This window comes from Botryllus schlosseri, chromosome 14 (assembly GCF_051294905.1).
Source record: "Botryllus schlosseri isolate E-star chromosome 14, Bs_hap1, whole genome shotgun sequence".
Lineage (NCBI taxonomy): Eukaryota > Metazoa > Chordata > Ascidiacea > Stolidobranchia > Styelidae > Botryllus > Botryllus schlosseri.
The window spans coordinates 2,288,742-2,315,160 of NC_137249.1; the positions used below are offsets into that span (position 1 = coordinate 2,288,742).

General features: G+C 41.3%; 2 protein-coding genes across 2 annotated transcripts in view; one reads left to right on the top strand and one right to left on the bottom strand.

The window, feature by feature from the left end:
• Positions 1–10,298, top strand: part of LOC145456165 (ephrin type-A receptor 4-A-like) — a 29,001-nt gene extending 18,703 nt beyond the window's left edge. The window contains exons 8-20 of the mRNA XM_080334227.1: positions 1,330–1,485; positions 1,671–1,779; positions 1,844–1,988; positions 2,868–2,949; positions 3,493–3,713; positions 4,269–4,569; positions 4,629–4,766; positions 5,490–5,782; positions 5,905–6,132; positions 6,818–6,967; positions 7,825–8,012; positions 8,500–8,652; positions 9,057–10,298. Of these exons, the coding sequence (XP_080190353.1) occupies positions 1,330–1,485; positions 1,671–1,779; positions 1,844–1,988; positions 2,868–2,949; positions 3,493–3,713; positions 4,269–4,569; positions 4,629–4,766; positions 5,490–5,782; positions 5,905–6,132; positions 6,818–6,967; positions 7,825–8,012; positions 8,500–8,652; positions 9,057–9,174 (2,282 nt within the window). The 3' untranslated portion in view covers positions 9,175–10,298. The remainder of the gene's footprint in view (positions 1–1,329; positions 1,486–1,670; positions 1,780–1,843; positions 1,989–2,867; positions 2,950–3,492; positions 3,714–4,268; positions 4,570–4,628; positions 4,767–5,489; positions 5,783–5,904; positions 6,133–6,817; positions 6,968–7,824; positions 8,013–8,499; positions 8,653–9,056) is intronic.
• Positions 10,299–12,073: 1,775 nt separating this feature from the next.
• The window catches only part of LOC145455963 (ephrin type-B receptor 3-like), a gene marked incomplete at its 5' end in the record, with an annotated part of 60,241 nt that continues 45,895 nt past the window's right edge, over positions 12,074–26,419 (bottom strand). The window contains 13 exons of the mRNA XM_080333994.1: positions 12,074–12,908; positions 13,258–13,611; positions 13,869–14,050; positions 14,272–14,421; positions 14,638–14,847; positions 15,388–15,635; positions 16,439–16,623; positions 17,289–17,482; positions 18,211–18,467; positions 21,329–21,422; positions 21,480–21,624; positions 22,511–22,619; positions 26,148–26,303. Of these exons, the coding sequence (XP_080190120.1) occupies positions 12,692–12,908; positions 13,258–13,611; positions 13,869–14,050; positions 14,272–14,421; positions 14,638–14,847; positions 15,388–15,635; positions 16,439–16,623; positions 17,289–17,482; positions 18,211–18,467; positions 21,329–21,422; positions 21,480–21,624; positions 22,511–22,619; positions 26,148–26,303 (2,501 nt within the window). The remainder of the gene's footprint in view (positions 12,909–13,257; positions 13,612–13,868; positions 14,051–14,271; positions 14,422–14,637; positions 14,848–15,387; positions 15,636–16,438; positions 16,624–17,288; positions 17,483–18,210; positions 18,468–21,328; positions 21,423–21,479; positions 21,625–22,510; positions 22,620–26,147; positions 26,304–26,419) is intronic.

Here is a 26,419-nt window from a genome sequence, read left to right on the forward strand (position 1 = left end):
TGCTCCCATTCTAATTCGATTCTAATTACTGGCAATCCTGATAATGTTACAGGATAACTTTATAAGTGCGAAACGAACCAAGCTTGGCGTGCAGACTTTTTGCCATTCTCGTGCTATGAGTATGAACGATTTGATATGAAATGAACTTGATTTTTCTTGTGTTTCTCTCTAATCTGGAATTTGGTTCAGTTTCCAAGTTTATGCGAATTCAGTGGTTCTAATTCTAATCTAATTTTTGACAAAACTTTGTAGCTATGATACCAATTCGAATTTGACTTTGACAAGACGAAAATTTTCTAGTTTTCCAACACCGATGCATTCGCCCACGATTGTTGGTGTGGCTATTTGTATTGTGAAACATGCCTAAGTGTTTGGAAGTAACGGGTGGCTTCCTACCGACCCTAATTTCTCCCAAATCCCGCTCTATTGTCATCAGTATGTTTCACGAATTCGTAAACGCCTTGCTCGAGAACGCTTCAGATGTCTTATCAAAGGCCAATGATTTGCACAGCGTTTCGAGTGGCTACGTAGCGGGCGGACAGCCGACCGCTCTAAACGATTAAGTGTATTGTAAAGAGTCGATACCGGGCGATACGTCATCCTCGTCAACCGCAGCTGAATAATGATTGAGGAATAAATTGCGAATTCCGACTTTTCGACTAGTGCGTGGTTATAGTCTCCCGCACATAGTTTTTGTATTGCTAACAATTTGATTGTCCAATATAAATCAGTTAAGGCCTTCGTTGGCTATCGGCTTCTCTCAACAACTCGTGATAAGGCCGCCTCCTCAAACTCTTTAGTCGTCCGCCTAACAGCCCAAAGCAGCGGTTCAGACAGATTTTTTTACGCCGTGTCCCCTTTGAAAACTTTGAAAAATCAATGCCACATATTTTTTCAGCCTTATTAAATAAAGTATTACGTGACTTTATTTCTTTTTTATGCGTACTGTGCTTTTAATGAGAACTGTTGAACATGAAGAACACTGTGGCCTGTATAACCATGTGTCTGGTAGAATTGTAGATATGTGAAGCGAGCTTTAGATAACTTTCGTCCGGGTGCCATCTTTTAGCAGGGGAAGCATTGAGCAAATTTTGAAATATTTATATCAATGTATCTAAAAGTAAGACAAAGAAAGTAAAGTATTGATAAGACAATATATATTCTTACTGCACTAATATATTCATTAAATTGTTTACATTTGGTGCAATGAAGTAGACTGGTTAAAAATGAATTGTTTCGAATTATTTCCTGGTACAGGTTGGGAACTCTGACCTGATCTTTATGTTCCGAGCATAGTGCCTCAACATTATGTTCTACATATGTTCACAGAATGTTCCGCGGGGCAGTACAAAGCACATATCGGTAACGGACGATGCCAAACGTGTCCCGATAACAGCCTGTCGATCAGGCGAGCTTCAGTGAAGTGCATATGCAGCGCTGGATACTACAAGTCGCTAAAGGACGGCGTCGACAGCCCTTGCACAAGTGCGTAGTACAGCATTATACAGAGCATAATTAATCATGTCCACGTTGACTTGGACAACTTGGTAATTAGAGTCAAATGTCGATAATGTACTTCTAATTTAACTTGCCCTCGAATCTAATTCCAATCCGATTTTGAAAATCTGAAAATCTTCTAGTTGTTTAAATTTTGCTGTGTTTCATCGTAGAATCACCAACCGAGCCGCTAAATATTCAATTCTCCGTGAACAAGACCTCAGTCGACATCAAATGGTCACCGCCATCTTACACGGGCGGCAGAAAAGATATCACGTACAGGTTTGATCCTATCTCGATCTCAACAAACTGCTTCGTAAATAACGCCCTAAAAATGTATCCGCAGCATCACTTGCATGCGTTGCGACTCGTCCTATTCCTTGTGCTCGGAATGCGGGGACAATGTCGACTACGAACCGCGGGAAAGATATCTGTCTTCGCCCAGAGTTCACGTCACGGAGTTATCTCCGCACACCAACTATCGCTTCAGGGTGAGTGATGCTTTTGTTAATCCTTGCAAGTTTATACGATTGTTAAAAACGTCTAAACCAGACTTGGCCGACTCGATAATCCTAGTTGTATGATTAAACTGATTAGTGCGAAATGCTGGTAATCTAATTCGTGTAATAGAGCTAGATAGTGTAATGGGGATGCGTCCGGCTTCTTGATCGGTAGGACGTGGGCTCAATCCCCGGCCGGGTCAGATCAAAGACTCGAAAACTGGTATCCGCAGGTATCTTGCTAGGCGCACAGCATCCAAGGATAGCATGGAGGAGAAAAATTGGTGGTGCATACTAGATGACCTTGCTTAAAGGTCGTATCACATCTCAATCGTCGATAGTGCAGGCGAAAATATATCTGATCTCTCTCTCTCTCTCTCTCTCTCGTGGTGTTTCTTTGCTCTATTCTAATTTCTGGTATTCCTGAAGATGCTATTGCGTAACCGTTTAGTTCCAATCGAGCTAAGTTTGTTGTGCAGTACAGTCATTTGCCATTCTCATGCTTATGATAATGGACTCTGATTTGATTTGATACTAACTGGACTTCATTCAATTTCTAAGCGTACGCAAACTCAGTAATTCTAATTATTTAATTTGGAAAATAACCAAGTAGCTGTGATTGTAATTCTAATCTAATTCGGTAAAAAACTCGTCGACAGTGCGTCCGATTTCTTGTCTTTTGTAATTGAGATATAAGATCGTACTGTATTTGGTGACACGGGCCGGCAGTTGAGAATCCATGGTCCAACTTAAGGCATTCAATGCTTTTAATATATTACTATCACGATCAGCCAGAGCTGTGTCCTGATACGAGTGCTGGCAGTAGCTATTCGTGTTCTGAACTGAAAGGGATGATTTGCATTGCGACAGATATTCTCGTACAACGGAGTCACGAAACTCAGCGGCAAAGAACCGAGGTTCTCCGAAGTCATGCTGAAAACGAGTGAAGCGCGTAAGTTGCGATATTTTTCTACATCCATCAATGAAGGTGTCCATTAATATCGTTACTAGTACTGTAAAAATAAGCAGTGCCGCTGATCACCCATAAGGGACCGGTGCGCCAAAGTCTGTAATTACCTTCTGTCATAAGTTACTTATGAACAGAATTTAGCTTGGACTGTACGGGGGTAGAGGTGTACAGTAACGAAGTACGTTTCAAAGTACTCAGGCGGTCTAATGGTTATGTTTTAAACTACTTTCACTTCGACTTCACGCTTTTTAGGTAAAACTGCTTATTTTACAATTTGGATTTCGAAATGTAGAAAATATTTTGAGGTAAGGTTTCATTGACTTTAGGAGTGAAATTGTCATCGGAAACGCGTGAAATAGCCCCTGTATCGTGGGAACTGAATATATTTTCGGAGATTACAGCTATTTGGCGTTAGTCGGGAAGATACATCTTGCAGTTTTAAAATTAGCCATTTCCTGTTTACTGCTAAATATATACGTAGAATATCTCGCTTATGTGACTGACTCTGTACGCGTCTATGTCTAGCGCCATCTTCCGTCGGATCGGTCCGCGTGATAGAAGAAGGAAGATCTGAAGTTCTTCTCAACTGGGACTCTCCGAGAAGGCCGAACGGGATCATTCTGGATTACGAAATTGAGTACTCTAGCGGTGGCCTGGACGGCAACGTGATCAGAAGACAGAATCGCACTAAAAGTCAAACGTTCAGGATCAGGCATTTGCCGAAAGCGACCTCTTTCATTGTGCAGGTAACTTGCTACAATATATACAATGGAATAATATATTCAAATTCATATTGTAACATACCCGAATATTTTCGGCTGACACTCGTCAATAGGCCCGGGCACAATGGTTCGAGTCGTGTAATGGGAGATGATTTTTCTGAATACTGATATTATACCGCTCCTTAACACCTGAGATTAATTTATCCACGAGAATTATAGTTTATAGTATATTTCCATCGTAGAACCCTTGAAACCTCAATTGGTCGCATCGTAGCATACGAAATATGCAGTACAAAGATACGAACGTTAATGGAAATGACTTATTCGTGAAGTCCTAATCAAGCCACACCATTGTCACGAGCACCCCGCCAATAACCCCAATCTATTCAGCCGATACACGAAAGATATGGCATCTAGCTTAAGCCGCATTTAGAAAACTTCAGAGCATTTTCTTTCTATGACATTATTGTTGCTATTGGTTTGTTATAAATGAACAGCAGGTGTCTCTCGCTATAGAATATTCCTAGTTTCCTACATCTTTTGGCGACAAAAACTAACCATCCTAATCGTTTTACTCAGGTACGCGCGAGAAATGCTGCCGGATTCGGCTTGTTCAGCAGTCCTGTCGCATTCGCCACTGCCGGTGGTCACCACGGAAGCAGAAATGACAGAAATTCAGACGCTGCCGGAGTCTCGCAACCCACTCCGACAGCTCCGGCAAAACACAAGTCAGACAACGCCCAGCTCGTGGCCGGAATCGCCGTGGCCAGCGTCTTGATCATAGTGTTAGTCGGGGCTTTGTTGATCGTGTCGAGAATCAGGAAAAGGCGAAGGATCCCAAAGTCGCCCATAGAGGTCTATCCCTTCTTTGATAACGCAGGTAACTTCAGTTGCGTGTACCGTATCATGGAATGTCGATGGTGAACTTATCGTTTTCAGTTGATCTCATACACGCGCAACGTACGTTACGCACCTACATCGATCCGAGCACCTACGCCGATCCATACAAAGCTGTTCACGAATTCGCAAAAGAAATCGACTCCTTTAATGTCAAAAAAGAGGAATTACTCGGATCTGGTAAGTTTCAAGCGATGCTCGACTGTTATTGGGATATTTTGAATATTAACAGTAATTTTTTTACTGTTTGTGTCCACTGTCCATTCGGCGATATTTTACTAGAGATTTAGCACCCATCCCATAGTCTTCCACTAGTCAGTAAATCTGTTGTCAGAATTGGACAGCTTACAAACATTTTCAGCTTTGCCAAATTAGAATAAAATTAGTATTACCGAATTCGTATAAACTTGGAAATTGAATTAAATTCAGAAGTAAACTAAATAACACAACAATCAAGTTCACTTCACATTACAGCTCATAAGCATGATGTCACCTGTACACATTATACAGTTCTCCTGTAGCATTTTTTTTAAATAAACCAAAAATTAGATTAAAATTAAAACGAAAGTATAAAAACGATTCATAAATTAGATTAGAATTACATAATCGACATTTCGCTTAATTTTTTTAACTAGACAACTAGAATTATTTAGTACAATTCTTCCTGCTGCAGATGCCAAGTTTCCTTTTGGATTAAGGTCGATGCCGAAGCCACAATATTTGAGAGTGTAATTGAATGTCCTCTTTGCTGTTCTTGCTGTGGTATTCGTGATGTTTTTTTTTAATACAATTGCCATCTGCACCAGACCTCTGTTCTTATTATAATTCCGTATCTGCCGACTTGTAGCACGGCCCACTTCTAGGCCTTTTAAGACACCGCTTACGCGGATCTTCTGCATCTAGGCGAATTTGGCGACGTGTACAAGGGCATACTCAGGCCTGTCACTCCCATAAGCGACGACGGCACGCTGCGAACCACCGCTACCCTGCGCGTCAGTAACTACATCGTGGCGATCAAGACCTTGAAGACGGGCTACACGGAGAAGCAAAAACAGGATTTCCTGACAGAGGCTTCCATCATGGGACAGTTCGATCATCCCAACGTCATCAGGCTGGAGGGCGTGGTCACGAAATCGACCCCTTTGATGATAGTCACGGAATATATGGAGAACGGATCGCTGGATTCCTTTTTGGAGGTAATCATGATCGTATGTTGTTTGATTATTGTAGCTATAATTCCAATTCTGATCTAATTCGAAAAAACTGAAAATTTTGCGTTGTACAGCTTGGCGGTAACTGAACTGCTTTTGCGTTACAGGACCGCCACCTTCGCGGCCTGGAGCTCGAATCCTACAGGCTGATCAACATGCTGCGAGACATAGCCGGCGGAATGCTGTACCTCTCCGACATGGGATACGTTCACCGGGACCTGGCCGCTAGAAACATCCTGGTCAACGACGAGATGGTGTGCAAGGTGTCGGATTTCGGACTCAGCAGAATATTGGAAAATATGCAAGACGAAGGCACAGCTATTTACACTACTAAGGTACGAAGGTGACTGCAGATGTGGTCGAAGTAGTTAAGAGCTGCTACACCCAATATGTAGAAGTAACACCGGGCATTTTCTACTCTATTAGAAGCAGAAGTTGCAATTCCCAAAGGCATCACAATTGCACTACAAACAGAAAGGTCTTGAAATTAATCTACCAAGTAATATTAAAAAGTAAATTTTAGTCGAGCGGTCGCATGCTTTCAGCGTTCGAGCACTAGGGTTATTCAAAAATAACTTTTGTTTTTCGAAATCCTGGGTTTCACTGATTTGGCTCAATTCCAACCAGTAGAAGCGAAGTTATTACAGTTGAAGGTTTTTGATTGGCAAAAATAGCATTGGCGGTGGGGAATCTCAGAAGTATTAATAATACTCAAATAACTTCGCTTCTACTGGTTGGAATTGCGTCAAATTTCTTTTGCATAGTTTTCGTAGACAACTCAACAATTTCATAATGTCGACAGTGAAATTTGAAAAAAAATAGTCCCCTAGTTCAATAACATCGAAAATTTCAATTGACTCTGCGGCGGCTTTTGCTGGTTGGAATTGAGTCAAATTTAGCGTGCAGCGTATTTAATCAGTAAATCCCCGGAATCCGTATCTTCGCCGCGAACGCAGAATGACTAATCACACTAAAAATAGGTGCGATTTGTTGTACTGACCACCTCTTGATTTTTTGCAGGGAGGAATGATCCCGGTCAGGTGGACGTCGCCGGAAGCCATCACGGTGCGAACGTTTACGTCATCGAGTGACGTGTGGAGCTTCGGCGTGGTCATGTGGGAGGTGCTGACGCACGGCGAAAGGCCGTATTGGGAAATGTCGAACGCTGACGTAAGCTCGAATTCATCAAACATTCGTTTTGTGCTCGATTTCAAATTGAGTATTTGGTTTTGTAAATCATGTACACAACAAAAGGATAACTTAATTTTTTCAAATTTTTGTGGCTATTAGCTAAAATGGTTAGGTTGGCTAAAAAGACGTTACACACGATGTTTTGCTCAATTCCAACGAGTAGAAATGAAGCTATAACAGGTGGAAAATTTTGAATTTATTATAAAAATATTTTTTTTTCAAATTATACTGCCGCCCCGTGTAATTGTCAAGTAGTCTAATAAATCGATACACAGCCAATTTGGCTCAATTTCAACTGGTAGGAGCGAAGTTGCAATTGAAAATGTTGGATTTGAAAGATTAGTATTTACAGTCGGTAATCCAAGAATTATGAGGAAAACTCTGATAACTTCACTTCTACGAGCTGGAATTGAGTCAAATGTGTTTTGCATAGTTTTTGTAGACGACAACAATTTAATAGGCTAGCCAGTAACATTAAAAAAGAAAAGACATTAATTATTTTATAACAAATTCAAATATTTTCAGACTATAATAGCTTCACTTCTACTTGTTGGAATTGAGCCAAATTTGGTGCGAAACATCTTCTTAGCCAACCTAACAATTTTAGCTAATAGCCGCAAAAAAATCCGTAAAAGAATTTATTTTTGAGAACAACCCTACTACTATATGCTAACTATATGCATTTATGTCTAGGTGTTACACTCAATTATATGATTAAGTTGAAAATAATCGAAACCTTGCGTTTGACACTACAATACTACATGCAACTCATTTTGAGTTCGTACCGGCGTGACCTCAGTCGTGGGTTACGATATGAGCCTCCGATTTATTTACAGGTGGTTCACTGCGTGCAGTGCGGATATCGTCTTCCACCACCGACTTTCTGTCCGCGTGTCCTTCATAACTTGATGCTCAACTGTTGGAACGTGGACAGAACGCGGCGGCCCACGTTTAAGCAGATCGTTTCTCAGCTCGATTCCATCTTGCTCTCCCCCCAGAGACTGAACGACACGATCAACAACGTGTGAGTGTCGCGATTATACTTACGGCATACTTGGACAAATGAATAATTCTAGTTACCTAATTAAATTAATTAGGGCGCAATTCCAATCTAATTTGTGTTATGTTTTTATCCTCTAATTCTAATCTAATATAATCTAATTTCTGTATCGGACGAAACGAGCCAAACTTGCTGTACAGACATTTGCCATTCTCGTGCTTATGTAAATGATCTCCGAGTTGATATGAACCAGACTGATTTTTGTTGTATTTTCTACTAAATAGGACTTTAATTCAATTTCCCGGTTTTTCCGAAACAAGAAATTCCAATTCTTTTATTATTTGGAAATAAAAACTGTAGCTATAATTCTAATCTAATTTGGAAAAAAATGTGTATTTTTAATTCTAATTCTAATCTAATTTGGAAAATCTGACAATTTATCTAGATGTCCAACTAGACTTACGGACTAGTTGTTCGCTATCTTTTTGATAATGTTTTCCTTCATTTTCAGCCCGGTGCACGAGCAGCCAGAATGCGTTCCAGAATCTCTGGACCTTTCCTCCCTGGGTCAGTGGCTGGAAGACATGAACATGACGCAATATAAAGAGGTCATGATGAGGTTCGGTTGCGTCACGGCGGAGCAGATAACAAGATTATCCCCTGGGTAAGGACTCGTTTTATGATGTTGAAAAATCACGCGCCATTACCACTCCACGATAACCAAGATTTGTGAAGTTTAGGCCAACATGTGGCTTCGCGAAGTGTGTCATCAAATAAAACCTTGGCCGAAAATGGCCACTGCATGTTGGCAGGAACCACAATATATAGATTGTCCATAGGTGCGGAATAGTCCCGCGACTGCTATCTGAAGTCACTATACCTCCCTCAGCTCTATCAATAAATGTAATCACGCGGATTGAGAGAACATGAATAGCAATATATAGGCCTACTCAATTACCACTATTATATTTGAATTGTCAGACGTGAAACGTTAGCAGATTGACTTCTCTGATTTCTTGGGGCAGCGTCCCATCGATATATTTCAACTGATTTCTCTTTTCCTCACAGTCAACTCGAAGAGATGGGGATCACGGACGTCTCCATCCAGCAGATACTGCTCAACGGAGCTGAACGACTCGGAAATATGCTCCGAGAAATCGGCAGCGCCAGCGGGATCACTGTGTGAAGACATCGTGCCGGCTTCTACGGGAGCTTGTGAAAGAAGCAAAAGAGCGATGACTAACGGCGACTGTTCCAACTACACGCGTGAAAGAAACACTGTACAATCCGAATCTACGCAAAATCTATCGAAAACGTTCTACGATACCACGCCTGTGACTGGTTCTGTGGAATCGAATTTTAAATTCGGTTACTCTTCTGGAGAATCCGTGGAAACCTCACAAAGTTGGAACGGACTAACAAGCGAACAAGAAAGGACACGGACAAGATCGCCAGCAATTATCCGCTTTGTCGTGGCTCGACTTTTATACTATTTTTTCACATTTTCGTTCTATTTACCAGCACTGTGAAATTGATTGTAGAATAATCATGGTTGTGTTTTTCTGTTCCGAAATATCGCGATTTTATCGATTTCCCCCGCCACCGCTATCAATCGCAATGATATTTAAGGGGTATCGCCGAATATCGCTTGTACTACGACCTGTTCACGTTCGACACTGTTGTGTGTTGTTGCTCACTGGTTCTTGAATTTGCAGATGTTATGTTTATTCCAGGAAGGTATACCGACCTTGATAATGAGCTTGGATTCATAATTCTTGTCACCACAAGGGGCATGAAATTAATATGGAATTTCCAACGTAACGGCAATGAAATAATGAAGAAACTACTAATGAAGCTACTGTAAAATGATTCCTTTGCTGTCAGACATCATTTGCGACAAGAGATATTTTAGTAATTTGTGATTCCTATTTATATGCGAAGTAGTCTGCAAGTCTTTCTACTGCAAGTATCACGACGATCAATTTTGGTTTTCGTCGCTACATAATTTGCGGTTGCAGTTTTTCGCGCTTTTTGTGAAGCCACATGTCATTGCTGAATCGTTGGCTATTTGCATGTCTCACATGCTCAGAAGTAGCTTTCGTATGATCATCACGTTTTCCTGATCAACATTTTAATTTGTTTGGATGTTCTCGATGGTTGCGTTGTTAGAATTTTATCGCATTCTTCACTTCTCGATGTCTAGACCGCTTTTTGTTCATTTTCCTACATTTTCCTTCAATTTTTTGTTACTTTCAAAGTATTTCCGTTTTCCAATTTAAGAATTTGTATTGAATAGAATGAACGCCAGCAGAGTGGTGTCGTTTTCAAGGTCGTCACTCATCAGATAGATCTTCAGGATCACCCGATGCTAGGGCATGAGCTGTTTAGCACAGGCAGTATCGATCGCGACTCTTGAATCTCTACAGGCCTGATTTAGATGGCCAATAGGGCCAGAGCTATCGGGTTTGATCCGGCGTCCACGTTGAGATAAATTTGCGAGTACGGCGGTAAGGTTCGCGTTCACACGAACCTAAACCTTCCAGAGGTTCACATCATCCCTAGTTCTGACCCTTTTTAGTAATTAGCACGTTAAATTGAGAGGTGCGTCGCGGAACATTTTCAAATCATTGCGGACTCTTTTAACTGCTGCACTGATCCAATTTGGTCCGCGGACCCCATTCTGGTAGCCACTGATCCAACGTTCTCTAGTCACAATCCTATATACCAGGGGTGGGCAAAAGGGGCTCGCGATCAGCATGCGGCTCTTTCGGCCTGTGTTTATGGCTCTGTAATGATTGTACTGTATACAGTGCATGCGTTTCGTAATTTAGCAGAGAGATTTAACCTGATCATAAATTAATGAATTTCATCGCGCATTAAAACAATGCGTATTGCTTTCGTGTTGCTTCTTTTCTTATGGTTTACGCAAGACTTGTAAAATTTAGGGGAGATGACACTACAGCAGGGTTAAAAATTTGCAATTGAACTCTCGAATCAATCAATGATAAATCATTGTGCTCAACAATGGATTTGATAATTATTACGCGAGCGCAGGTCACAATCATTTGCGGGCTAGCAATGGTGAATACGTCTCTTCCATTTGTATTGTAAATGCTCGCAGTAACTGCACACTGCAGTGCACAGTTTGGCCAAGAAAATGTCGTAGAGATTACCGAGCTGAAACGTTCCTTAAATTCTCATCAGCACTTGAAGGAACTGCTTCGCACTGCATAGACGTCATATCAGCCTGATTTCAAACACCTTGGAGCCCCGGCAGAAACGAACCGTATCACCCCATGATAATAAACTTCATTCGATAGCCTACATTTCATTGTGACGTCATAACTTCGTATTTTGAATTCTTGTTTGGCTCTTTTAAAGTTAAGACTATTGATATGCGATTCGCGCATGGAAGGTCTGCCCAGTGCCCACCCCTACTATACACTATATATTATAATTAATTACAAAGCCTCCCTGCCACAAATTCACTCCTTCTTATTCTCAGTGGAGAAGCGCAAAGTCAGATATCATGCAAGGGACACTGTCACCGTGAAGCGCATCATTTATTAAATACAAATAGAAGGAGAAGGAAAGAAGTTTAAATAAATAATGAAAACGTCTCCAATACTACGTGAAAGTTTCAAACCCACATCTCAGCAAACCGAAGGTTTGATACGACACAGGATCTGGTTACTAATCACAAAATGTTGAATAAGAAGAACGAGGTGCACTGAACAGCTTTCGTAGACTTCAAAAGCACAATGCGTATGTTGCTTAGCAACGCGCATGAGTTATAAAATCACAACACAACGAACCGCATTGCATCGCATATACTCGCCGCACTTTGCGATCAGAGCGAAAACGAGAAACGACAAAAGAACGTTCTATATAAAGGCAAAATTTACAAAAAATGGAAATATCGTAATATACTCGAATAAAATGAGACTTCAAACCAGTTTTGTCCGGAACGCAACGCACTTAATTGCAACTTAATTGCAATCTTTTCGTCCGACAATTCTTTGGAAAGCAGAATTGCCCACTATAGATTCAGATTAGATCAATGGTTCCCAAAGTGGGCGATAGCGGAGGGGGGAATACCAAAGAGCGACTGGGGGCGTAAATGCGGGAACGTCTAGTGAGATATATTGAATTGACTCGGCCAAAAAATGCCCATACAGACGGCTTATTCTGTATAGGACGCGAAAGTTGACTATAAAAACAGATCAACTCAGCGGAAACTACGCGGAAAAAGGACCCTTTTTTCAGCCCAAGTCACCAGCGATCAGAATTTGGTGAATAAATTTCCCGCTTGTATGTCCTCTTTTCCGCATCCGTAAAAATTGGGGGGGGGGGACTTGTGTCGAGCTTGATAAGGGGGGATGAGTTGCAAAAGGTTGGGAACCACTGGATTAGATTACTACAATCATTGCGCCCAACCCTATTAACGAAGTGATGAGATTTTATCACAATATCACGCGACTCTTTGTAAGCAACTGATCGCACTTAGCGTCGTTAGTCCCAGCGAGGGTTCAATCCGTATTTGCAATCCGCCTCTGTCGTTAGCTAGACATGACGGCTTTTCAAGCCATTTGTCATCTCCGCCGGTACTCTATCCGCCACTAGGGCCTTCTCGCGTGCTCAAGCGAGCATGAACGTTCACTAGGGCCTGCTCTCGTGCTCAGTGGAGCATAGAAGCCCGCGCTTCAAACCGGAATCCCGTTCGGTATGCGGCCGCTTCGACAAGACTCCTCGTACTTTGGCGGGGATTCTGCTTCGTAATTCTTCGCTCTGTGATGGTAATAGTTCTTGCTCGACCGTCGCCCGTACACGTTGAGGCTGCTGGAGTCTCGGATAGAGCTGGTGCTGGCTAAGAGTCGCTCCTGATGTTGTGGTGATGTAATTCCCATGCGAGATAAGTCGCTGTAATTAGCAAGTGATGATGAGCTTGCGCGGTTATTGCTGAGTTATGTAACCATTCAACTTGGATAGCCAGACTAATTAGAAATAAATGCCGTTAATTTCATTACAAACTAATTTGCGAAATGTTTCCATCGTCTCATTCTAATTCAATACATTTTTTTTGATTTTCATGAAAATAATACGAAGAAACGAAGTCAGGGTGGGTTGTCAGCCATCGTGCTTATGAGAATGACCTCTGATTTGATGTGGAGTGAACTTGATTTTTGTTGCATTCCTTTATAGTTTTTGCGAATTCAGTATTTCTAATTCCAATCTACTTTGGAAAAGCTGAAAATCCGGTATTATTCACCTCGCGTTCAACTGAAGAACCTGCTCCAGCGCAGTACACCCGTTCCTCGTGAACGTATCTTTGTATTGTCCGAGACATAGCTCGTCAAGCCACGAGCCTAACGAGGCGGGGCTGCCGCTCACAGGCTGCGCGGCCATCTGAACCTCATCACCCCGCCTATAAATCACAGTAGAGTGTCCGCCCGAAGACCTGCGCATGAGAGGCCGCTCTTCTTCACAGTCTAGTTCATCAGCCGATGCTGTCGCGTGACCTGACGAGCCGGTGTTGCAGGAATCGTTGGTGGTCGCTGTCGTGCCGTCACTGCATTCGCCGGGGGCGTGGCCCGGAGACGGAGATTTTGGCTTTCGGACAGTGCTGAAAGAAGATACGGTTTTGATGCGAAGGCAATGGAGAGTTGCGAGGGATCAAAGGTGGTCACTGGTCACTTCTATTACGTACTTTACAAAGTAGATAGTGGTTTTTGGATATGTTGGATATATATAACCCATGCCGTTGACAGAACATTACCACGTCCACTCATGGCAGAGTATATGCATATAACTGATAACATTATCGCGAATTCTTTGGGAAGATAATCACTAAAAATACGCCAGCCTCTACGAGCAACTTACGTCGAGTCTATTTTCAGAATGGTCGGTTCTTTCAACATCTTATCGAGGGTGGCCACGATTTGCGGGAACTTGGGCCGCTGGTTTCTGTCTTTTTTCCAGCAGTCCAGCATCAGCTGGTGCTGGATGTGCGGACAGTCCATCGGAGCTGGGAGTCGATATCCGGATCCGACCGCTTGGATCACCTGTAGAAAGAAGCGAACGCGGCTTCAAAGCTTGAATTGTGTGAAGAGGAAGACAGTGTTGAAATGATAATTCTGGTCGATAAAATAGTTCTTTGTCACAAGTTTCATAACTTAAAAAATCAGACTTACACAACTCGACTCGAATCATTACAAACGATACTAATTATACAGCGTTAGCGACAAACGTATGTATATCTGCAATTCTGCATCTTAATACTCACGTCTTGGTTGGACATTCCCCAGTAGGGTCTTTCCCCGTATGACATCACTTCCCACATCACAATGCCGTAGCTCCACACGTCGCTAGACGACGTAAACTTACGGAACGTGATCGCTTCTGGAGCGGTCCAACGAATTGGGATCTTCCCTCCCTGAATATAGAGTACTATTGTCTTGAGTATTGGACATTGAAAAAATACGCCGGACTATACAGTTCTTCTGTAGCATTTTCAGGAAAACCACACAATGGAGGCGAATTAAATGAGAGCATAGAAATATTTCACAAATTACATCAGACTTAGATTACTGGAATTTCGATCTAATTCGTCTAATTAAAAGACTAAAATTATCTAGTTGTCATCTCTTACCCGTGTAGTGTACGAGGCATCGGCGTCATCTTCCAGCACGCGACTGAGTCCGAAATCCGAGACTTTGCAAACGAGCTGGCTGTCGACAAGCACGTTTCTCGCCGCCAAGTCTCGATGAACGTATCCCATGTCGCTCAGATATCTCATGCCTTCGGCGATGTGACGTAAAATGCCGACCAGCTGCAGAACCGTCATTTCACCGTCGTGGTTCTAAAGGAATTGAATACCATGTTAAAGTACCTGTACATTGACAGAGAGAGAGAGAGAGAGAGAGAGAGAAACATCAGAGTTGTAATGACCTGAGTCGCAGTTTTTCGTTGACTCGACTTTACTCAAGCCAATTTTTTAAAATTGCAAAATGTCTCGACTCGACTTGCGTATGACTCGGCCAAGTCAAATGACTCGAGACATTCACATGACTTGATTAACGTCTCGCGTATCAGGACCGATACTTATAGGTGCAGAAACCCTATTTTATCTGTTTGAATAAACATGTTAAGAGTGAGAAAAATGAGTATATTATGATGGCGAGGCCTTCGATATCACCCAAGAGTTTCACAGAAGTGAGTTCAAGTCAAGTTGAACTGAACAGTAAACACTGTGACTTGACTCGGTGATTAGTCAAATTGACTTGTGACTTAGAACCTTGTGACTTGGTTACGACCCTGGTTATTCCATACACTGACGCCAGCATGCGCGATTCACAGACATACACATCTCGTTTCCGAATAAAAACGGAATGATATTTACTCTGAGGAAAGCGTCCAACGATCCGTTTTCCATAAACTCCGTCACAATCATCAGCGGCCTCGTCTTCGTGACTACACCTTCCAGCCTGATAACGTTCGGATGATCGAACTGTCCCATGATAGACGCTTCTCCCAGAAAGTCTAATTTTTGTTGCGTCGTGTAGCCGGACTTCAAGGTCTTGATAGCGACGCATTGCTCTGGCTTGTTGCCTTGTCGCATTCTGCCTTTGCACACGTCCCCGAATTCTCCTGCAAATGGGGGGAATAACGGTGAAAATCAGCTCTTTGTATTGCGTTTTTGATTCAGTGGTGGTCAGTAATCAAGAACGTCTAGTTTTTTTCTGAGTATTCGGGTAGCTTTTGCCCTCTTGTACTACGTACTCCAGCGGCTATGATTCCAAGCTACTACGACTACAACTATACAGTTTTCAGGCAAAACTACTAAGATTCAACGCTTTGGATTTTGAAAAGTGACCATTGGTTTTGGAACAAGTTTGGATTTGGCCGCCAACACTGGCGTGCAGTTAAACACCATATTTCAACATATTTTTGTGTTCGCCAATATTGTATTGACCAATGCATAATGTGGTGTGTAGCTCTAAATTTGAGACGTTTAGATAGATACCACATTGTGTATTGATGCACACGATATTGGTTAACACATAAAATGTTATAATGAGTTATCTATTTACAGCAGTGGTTCCCAGCCTGGGGGCGCGCCCCCTGGGGGGGGGGGCGTGAAAACATCTGAAGGCGGCGCAAAGAAGCGGTCAACTGAAAATATACCTCCAATATACCTTCAATTCACGCGTGTTTCTCTATATATATAGACCGAATTCATATTTTTTTTAATTCTCTCATCAACAGTCATAACCTCACATGCCATCAAACAATCTGTTCAGGTTGCTAGCATACCGGTTAGATTTTGTGATATGACGATAAGGGGGGCGCGAACATTTTCACCATCGTAAAGGGGGCGTGTCTGAAAAAAGGTTGGGAACCACTGGTTTACAGGCTTTGAATTTAAAGTGAGTCGATATTACAACACTAACCTCCGCCGATGACTTGTTCAATTTTGATGGTGGCAGCGTCTATCTCTTTGGTGAAGTCCCGAACGGCTCGGTGCGGGTCCTCGTATGTGGTGGGATCGATGTAGGTTTTGTGGCCGGGAATCTCTTTAGAAAACATGGGCTGCTTTTCTAGGTCATGTTTTCTGCCTTTGCCGAAGTGCTTGCGTCTGAAAGTTTGGACAGAAATATTCAATGCTGGTTCGTACAGCTATAAGGAAAATGCAGCTTTTCTGAATTAGGTTAGAATTATAATTATTGCTATACAGCATTTTACATGTTCGATTAGATTCAGAATGACTGAATTCGCAAAAACTTGGACATTGAATTTAATTCCAAATTGTAAGGAAATACAGCAAATTAGAGTTCATTTCACATCAAATCAAATCAGAGAAACAGCAGAATACATCAGAGGTGAACAAGTAGAATAGTTTCATCTTTTCCAAATTAGATTGGAACTAGCATTATAGCTGCACATTTTTGTACACACTATAGATTAGAATAGCTGAAATTGCAAAAGAACTTGGAAATTAAGTTATGGTTAGGAAAGAAATAAAGCAAAAATCAAGTTCAGTTCATAGCAGAGTTGATTCTCGTATGCATGACGAAAGTCTGTGTACCAAGCTTGGTTCGTTTCGCACTATACATTTCTCCTATTTCATGGAAACCAAATATTAGATTAGTATCAAAATGAGAGCATAGAAACACTCTACAAATTAGATTATAATTAGATTATTAGCATTTCGTTCAAATAAGTCTAATTGGCTCACTAGAATTAGCTAGTTGCCCAAGTCTGCTCCATACTACCTAAGTGCAGCATTGGCAAAAAACTCACCTTGACCAGAAGAGGATAATGGCGATTGCAATGATCAGTATGAGAAGACCGCATCCAACAGCCACTACAAGCTGCAGAGTTCTGTTGCCCTCGCCTGCGTTTTTACCGCTAGGCACCGTTGAGACCCCGCCGCTGGTTTCCGATTTGATAGGAACGCTGTACTTGCCATAGCCAGCAGAAGTACGAGCTCGAACCTGATGAAGGGATCGACAGGTGTCTGTTTTACTGAGTAGACGTATAATAATAGACAAGCATCATAAAAATACCTTAGACATACATAATATGCATAGGTGTCTGTTTGGTTTGTTCAAAAATAACTTTTTTTTCAGATTCCGGGGATTCACTGATTAAATTGTTAGATTGTTTAAAAAACGCTGCACACTAAAATTAGCTCGATTCCAACTGGTAAATGTGAAGGCACAAGAGTTTGAAAATTTTGAAATTATTATAAAATTATTGCAAAATTTTACTGTTGACCCCATGAAATTGTTAACTTGTTCACAAAAAACGATGCAAAACAAATTGGAAGCGTGGAAGCGAAGTTATTTGAGTTTATCATTAATAATGCTGGGATTACCCACCGTCCAAGTTTTTTGCGAAGCCAAAATTTTCAACTGCAATAACTTCGCTTCCAACGGTTGAAAGTGGGCAAGTATTGTTAAGCATCGTTCTTTTAGGCAACTTAACAATTTCATGGGGTTGACAGTAAACTTTGAAAAGAAAACTAAATTTTTTATAATAAATTCAAAAATTTCAAATTCCTATGTCTTTACATTTACCAGTTGTAATTGGGTGTGCATCGTTTTTGTTTTTTTAGGTAACAGGTAACTTAACAATTTAATCAGTGAAATTTACTTTATTTCCTAATTCTACTTGATTAGCAACGCTGACTATATATTGGCTACCTATGCCACACACTCACCATGAAAATATACGCGGTGCCTGGCAGCAGCCCGTCGATTTTCATATGCATTTCAGTCGTGGTGTTGGTCCTAGACTCCGTCGACCCGGACCCTGTCGGGTAAACCGCGGGAGTCGGGTTGCCGCTGAACTTTTGCACCTTGACTTCGTACTCCACGATTTCACCGTTCGCGTCCTCGGGACGGTCCCAGATCACGAAAACCGAAGTGGGCGTGGCCCGGTTTGGGTCGATGCGCACCCCCACAACGCGAGAAGGTGCTGAGAATAGATGGATCCGGGTTAGAGCCAAATTTGGACAAATATATGGTTCTGGAGCGAAATGCTAGTAATCTAAATCGAATCGAATTTGTGAAAGGTTTATATGCTCTAATTTTAATTCCAATCTATAATTTCTGGTTTTCCTGAAAAGGCTATAGGAGAATTGTACAGTGCGAAACGAGCCAAGTTTGCTGTACAGTACGGCTGTTCAAAAACAACCTTTTTTCCTGAATCTTGTTGGCTACGTGATTAAATTGTAAGGTTGCCTTAAAAAATGACGCACACCAAATTTGAATTCATTCCAACCAATATTTGCGGTTTACGTAGAGTTTGAAAATTTTGAATTTGCCCAAAAAAATCAAAAAAAGTTTTTTCCAAATTTTTCTCCTAACCCCGTGAAATTGTTGGGCTGTCTTCAAAAACTATGTAAAACAAATTTGACTCAATTCCAAGCTGTAGAAGCGGAGTTATTCCAGTTTTTCGATGATAATTCTTGGATTATTCACCGATCAAGGATAATCCCAGAATTATCGAATAAAAACTGAAATAACTCCGCTTCTACGGCTTGGAATTGAGTTAAATTTGTGTTGCATAGTTTTTGAAGACAGCCCAACAATTTCATCGGGTTGGCAGAAAAATTTGGACAAAATTTTTTTTTTATTTTTCTGGGCAAATTCAAAATTTTCAAACTCTACGAAAACCGCGAATATTGGTTGGAATGAATTCAAATTTGGTGTGCGTCATTTTTTAAGGCAACCTAACAATTTAATCACGTAGCCAACAAGATTAAGGAAAAAAGGTTATTTTTGAACAGCCCTACTGTACAGGCATTGGCCATTCTTGTGCTTATCAGAGTGAACTCAGAATTGATATGAATTGAACTTGATATTTTTTGCAATTCTTTTTGTGAATTCAGTAATTCTATTACTAATTTAATTTGGAATAATCAAGTTTTAATTTAGTTTAATCTAATTATAAGTCTAATTGGAGATGCTCATGTTGAAGTAGAAATGACGCGCTTTAAGTTTCTAATTTATTGTAAGTAGAAGTACCCATTTCCGTGATACTTCAAAACTATACTTCAAGTGGATAGAAAATGAAGACTTGAAATTAGTTTCACGGAGTAAATACTTCTAGCGGATGTGGCTACTTTAAATACTATAACATATAGCTTCGCCATTAATGTAGAATTAAAAATAACACTACAAATTGATGGAATCTTGAAAATTTCATTCAGTTACCGTCATACAGGGGATATTTCGTGAATCAAGGAGTGTCAGCCGAAAATATTCGGGTTTATTTCAATGTCAATACAGTATTAAATTGTTATGAATTTCTGTACGCCTCCAAAAAGCTCTTCAAAGTCAAAAAAGTAAATAGTTTTGATAAAATATCTTGAGTCAATAATGCATAAATTCTAAGTAGGCTACTTAGTTACTGACCACCACTGAATTTGCTTTCGCATTACCGGAAACGAGGGAGATACAACGATCCGAGTTCGCAGCCTAATCCAGGCCCACATCTGCCTTAACCTCAAGCTTATCCCCCAGCCAGAGCAGCCGATTTACCTTTCGGATTACCGTCACGCTGGATTTACACAGACCTTCTCAAAATACGTGTCGACGCTGTTTACCAAGCTTGACCATTAGACCTGACCAATTACGGACGCGTTCGAGCGCACGCGGACAAATGCGAGGACTTTGTTATCTGCGATTAGCCAATGAACCGTAGTCTCTGTACGGTTGGTAATGTGGGGATGCCAAAACGCGACTTGAAATGAATTTGAGCGATCACTAACAAGAACGTATATACCGCTCACTGGCTTTGAAGAATTCATGAAATTTCTTATGATGGAAGTCTCAGCAACACGATACGCGCAGGTAACTAATGACCTCGTTAGGTAAACCGCCGTCTCGCTTTCAAACAAATTAATCCCAGCCGAGATAAGAGGAAGAAATAGTTCCATTTCCCGGTAAACAGCTGTCAATGTGCATGCATCCTCTTTACGTCGCCTAGGCCCGGGTGGGTGTCTGACTTCAAGGACTACTCCAAGTCGTTTCGACACCTTCCTATCTTTTCATTGTATCGTAATCTTTCGGTATATTGATGTGATTAAATTGTTTTCAAACTGAATTGAGGTGTAAAGCTTCAGAAAGCAGAATCGTGGAAATTGAATTGAAAGACAATTTTCAAAATTTTTAATTTCTCGAAAGAAATATGATTTTTTTTTCACATGATGCCCGTTGTCGGTACATAAAAAACATTTCATCTTGTTCTTTAGAATGATTTCAACCCCTAAAAAGCATTGAGGAAAAAAATTAGTGAAAAAAAATCAATGTGAAATTTTGCCAAAAATTTGGCTAAAAAATCCAAAAGTCAATGCAAACCGGAAAAAAAACCTTCGGCATTTATCGCAGAATTTACAGAAGCACCTTGAGTCCAAATTGCAAAAAGATTGCCATATTCGTCTTGAGGTTATGGGCGTTTCAATGATTTTCGAGTTTTTGGTGTATACTGTAGTTTCTCTTTTAATCTAATTTGTGAAATCTTTCTATGCTATAATTTTAGTTCCAATATAATTTCTGTTTTTCCTGAAATTACTACAGGAGAACTGTATAGTGCGAAACGAGGCACGCTCAGTGTACAAACATTTGCCATTCATATGCTTATGAGGATGAACTCTAATTTGATATGAACTGGACTTGATTTTTGCTGTATTTCTCTCAAATACGTAATTTGATCCAATTTCTATGTATTTGAGTATTCAGTAATTCTAATTCAAATCTCATTAGGGAAAAATTGCATAGCAATCATTTTAATTCCATTTTAATTTGGAAAAGCTAAAAATTTTCTAGTTATACCTGCTTGGCTTGTCTCTACTCTGGTGATCACGTAATTGTCATCAGCCGCCCCGTTCTGCAGCGCCTTTACGCTGACGCCATTCTCAGCGTACACCTGGAACATTCGTACGTTATCAAACTGTATCAGAGCTGTGATTCTATTCCCGCTCACCTTAAAAGCGTAGTAAGAATAAGCGTGTAGTCTCTTGGTCACAGCTGTGGTTGATGAGATGTAGCGCTGAGAAGGTTGGATATCGACAGAATGGGAGCATGGGTGACACTGCTCGTAGCCTGCTTGGCATTTCTCGCACGTTACCCTGTGAAACAGAGGAGGTTGAATTTCTATAAAGAGGGAAAACAAGGAGTTGACTGGTACGTATGAGTGCCTTAGGAAGGCTACTTGATCCTCCATGTTTGCTTATGCGCATTGTAGGCCTACAATGATAAGCAGGCTATAGTTTTTGGGCCTGATCTTGTACGATGATGTCGCAAATGTGTGGAAATTCTTATGCTCTTTTAAACAAGGTTTTTGAAGCATGTACATTGTAAATGATGCAAAACGAATTTCGCCGGACTCTCCGTTGGACATTATTTAAACGTTTGTCTTTACGAAACATTTCCCAATATCTGACGAGGTATAAAACACCAATATACAATTGAATAACATATTCCTGTTTATTTCAATATGGATATAATATTCAACCTCCAAGAATAGATTTACTCGTGGCTCAATTATGGCAGTGAAATGGTGTTTGAAAGTATATATTATATATAGTATGCTATGTTTTGTCTTTCACTTGCGTACACATTATGCATCGTTATGAACTGTAGTTCCAGATATCCCTGCTATACCCTGGGATATATATCTCCATATTGATTGGGGTACTGTATTTGACTCGATTTCAGTCCACGAAGCGGCTGTAAAATCAACATTTGGTACCAGAAAGTACCGATGGCTTGATGTGTTGGCGTGACCGTCCTCCCATGTAGTTATATACAATATATAGCATGACGAAAGACGAACTCGATATCCTGGCTAGTGGCTACTGATGCTTCGAAAGAGAGATTTCATCGGGAGTATCATTTCAAAAGCGATCATACCGCCTACGCCATAATACTTAATCGAACCAGTAGCTTCAGGCGTAATCTTTGACTCATCCGATAAGTTCATCCGGAGTCAAATGTCTCAAGCTGACTTCTCACCTGAAAGTCGTGTCTGTCCGTCCGCCGCTGTCGGAAGGCACTTCCCAACGAAGAGTTACTTGAGTGTTGTTCACAGTCGGTTTTAGATTCCGGGGTTTGGACGGAGGCTCTGAAAAACGAAGGGTATCTCTCGATTAGCTGATTGAAATATCTCGCCGACAAACTCCGTCACTAATAGGGATGGTCAAAATTGTGTACCTGAGTATTTTTCCCTAACGTGCGTATAGCTTTGTACTATATGTTTTGTGTGCTGAGATACGACCGCCACAGTGGAAAATAGAACGGAAACTATAATATTCGTTGATAAATTAACTGTTATTAGCATTAGTATAATTTCAGCACTCAAAACATCATCTCTCCCTAATCGACTCAAACCATTAGAATTAATACTCGATTCCTAATCGAGTACACTAGACGTAGTGCCAAGATTTATCTTAACGTAAAATAAGGACAACAGGCTGCCTCCGTTTATGACGACATACCGATCCTATCGCGGCCTGTATACCGTCAATAATGTCTCTTGCATGAAAATTCTATGGCGTGGCAGCCATGTCTACCATGTTGCGTAAACGGATAAACATTCTCGCGGACGGACCTAACGATGCGGTTTCTCGGCTAATCGATAATGTGCAACCTCAACCGCGCGGATATGATTCAAAAACATTGTGTTTTAGAGATGAGGACGCGATTGTACTCGTAGCAAGATATCATGGCGATTAAATCGCCATCACCGCGAATCAATCAAATGCATATCGCCGATGAGTCGATCGCCCGGCGCTCATTTGTGGCGGAAACCACTTTCCTATTTGGATATAAAGAGCTTCTTAGAGGTTCAGAACTTCAACGCAATTGAATAATATATTCATATTGAAATAATCCGAATATTTTCGGCTGAAACTCGTCAGGGGTAATCGTCAGATACGATATTCTTGGCTTATTTTATTGCTAATCTCGGAGGGGTTGAATTTCTGTTGAGTACGCCCAATTCTATATAGTCACGGACGGAGTTACGATTGAATTAAAACGTAGACAACACGAGGTGTAGCATTCTGGTGTGGCCAGAACACCTATCACGCCAATCTGAGTTATCCATAGCCCCGAAAACGAATCAACCCCTATATACTCAATTCCCACGCGTTTTAACCTAAATATAGGTCCACAACGTCGTTAAAATTTCATTTGCAAACCAACTATACGATATGAGATGACTTGCGAATCTTGTCGCCTGTCCTTAAGAAAACAGTCGAATCGATTTCACATTCCGAGCTATCTCTCCAAACACTGTAGGATGGTTATTACAGGAAATTATGAACGTCTGTCAATCCGCATTTCTGGAACGTTTGATGCAGAGAAGTCGATTTTCGCGAGTCATTAAAAACAGATTCGGACAAAAATGTGATCTTGTAGGATGAGACGAAGCGAGAGGATGCCTAGATGTGGTCCAAGTAATCAGTATTGTTACTCAATAGACTTTTGGGGATACATAACTTTAATATACAATTGAATAATATATTGATGTTGCTACACAGGGTGGATTGCACTGATGCCGATGGAAAATTAATCGCCGATCGCCCTAATCGGGGATACTTTAATCGGCGCGCAAGGTCACTCGGCGGATAACATTTGGCCGATTAAAATTCGCCGAAGTAGAAGTAGCGGGAAATTAGATTTACTTGAGCAGGCACTACAGGCAGAAAAAAACTACTTGAGTACTCAGAAAAGTAGATGTACTTCGTTACTGGCAGCCGCTAAGCACATGAGTTCGAAAACGAGAAGATCGTGATATGCGCAACGGCGAGCTAAACCCGCAATTTATGAACCAACACTAATGCCGATTTTACACAGCCCGTAGTAGCTCTCACTAAAAGTATGCTTCCAGAATGCTATGCCGGTTGTTGTGACAACATTCCGCGTGACGTCACAGCCTACCAAGTGCAGGGTGTGAAATACGCGCGTGAGTTGATACTTTGGGCGTAATTGGATTAAAGGCTGGGATTACAAGTTGGGCACGTTGACCAAAACATGATCGGGCGGCCCGGAATAAAGAGCGCGACCCCGTTCGGAAACCATGGAGTCGCCCGCATATCAGAGATGGACAACTAATTCCAACCCCGGCGTAGCGATACATTTTTCCCATTTCAAGGAAGGCGGTTTCCTCTCGCACACCCCATTATCCGATCGAGTCTTAAATAAAAAGTTCTGCGGACACGATGACTTTGAATTAGCGGGCTTTCTAAGGTTCACGGCCTGACACGGATACAGAATACTTAACTATGCCCGTCACGATTCCTGTATTACCCTTCGACTAAATTGGTAATTGGACTCGCATTGCGGGATGGTGCTGACGCATCCGAACTTGGATATCGCATGAGTGAAAATGAGACAAAACAACGCAGTGTTATATCCCGAATCGCTTTTTGCGTCGCGGTTTTGCAAAAGTATCGCGCCGAACATAAATGCTTCCCTCGAGAACGTAAACAATTTTTGGAGACACATATATGGATGAGATGATGTTTCAATCCCATTGGAAGTCACTTGAAACGTAAAGGTTACTCAATCTGCTCCGGGCTCTCAAAATATTGTTTCCTCTTAGATGACTTAGACACGCTGACAAGTCTACTGACCCCGAAATATAATTGGACTGGTATTTGACAGCAGCTACTGCTATACGAGAACCTACTCATTTTACTTGATACTGACTCAGTATCGTTTTACCATTGGCAAGTTCGCCGAATAAAATATCCAAGTCGACTAAAATCTACGGTTCCCACAAATATGCGTATCGTTAAGCAATTAGCACAATCTTAGTTCGCGGCCTCTATTTAAAGGTTGCATGGGTTTAGGCATCAATAGGATGAGATTGGCGTTAAGAAAAATGCCTGAATGTTTTAGTTTAAACCCAGCTATATGTAAGTTATGCAAGATCGTGGCCCTGGTATTCAACGGGTCATTTGGAGATTTGACTACAATATTGCATTTCTATAGCACCGCTTCCACGACTAACATCATGCTAAAGTCAACGACTTCCGAGTGGCAATCTTCCTGCTCATTTCGCTTGTGGCATCGTTATTTGACAGGGCGCGGCCTCGGCACCAAAAACAATCGTTTTAGGTCAAAATCTCGAGTTCGTTTTTAACTTTAGGGGTCGGATTGTCAAAATCGGGATTCCCTTTTCAAACAAATATGTTGCGTCATTGTCGACTACTGTACTCCTGCAAGCAGACTTGTACAAACTATATTGGATTTTCAAAATGCGAATCTTAGAGGAATAGAGCTAGAATTTCTCACTGTCTAAAACCACAACTAGAACTAGATCTACTCGCTTTCCAAAATCTGCAACTAGAACTAGAACTACTTACTTTTCCAAATGCGCAACTAGAACTTAGAAATAGAACCACACACTTTTCAAAACACGCAGCCAGAACTACAACTAGAATTGCTCACTTTTCAAAATTCACACGACAGAGCTGACCGTCAATAGCAGTTTGTATATTGTACAGGTCTGTCTAATGATGGAAAAACTGCACGAGCCTGAGCATGAGCAATGAGCATACACTCGGTGCAGAGGCAATAGAAACTAGCCTTTGTTGTACAGTTGAACGTTTATAAAGAAATGACAGTGGTCACAAAGTCTTACTGGTGCATTCCTTGGTGGGATCGTCGCTATCTGCGCGGTAATATCCTTTAGAGCAGCCACAGACTGTTGACCCCGTGCTCACAGAGCTGCTGTAGGCCGGACATCTTTCGCAGCGCTGATTTCCGACATCGTTCTTGTACTCTTTAGGCGAGCAAGCTGTTTAAAAAGACGTGGAATGTGTGAGACTTCTAGATAATTACAGTTGTCTTATTGGTTTAATTCAGTGGTTCCCAACCTTTGTTCACCCACGTACCATTTCGAGGTTTCATGCA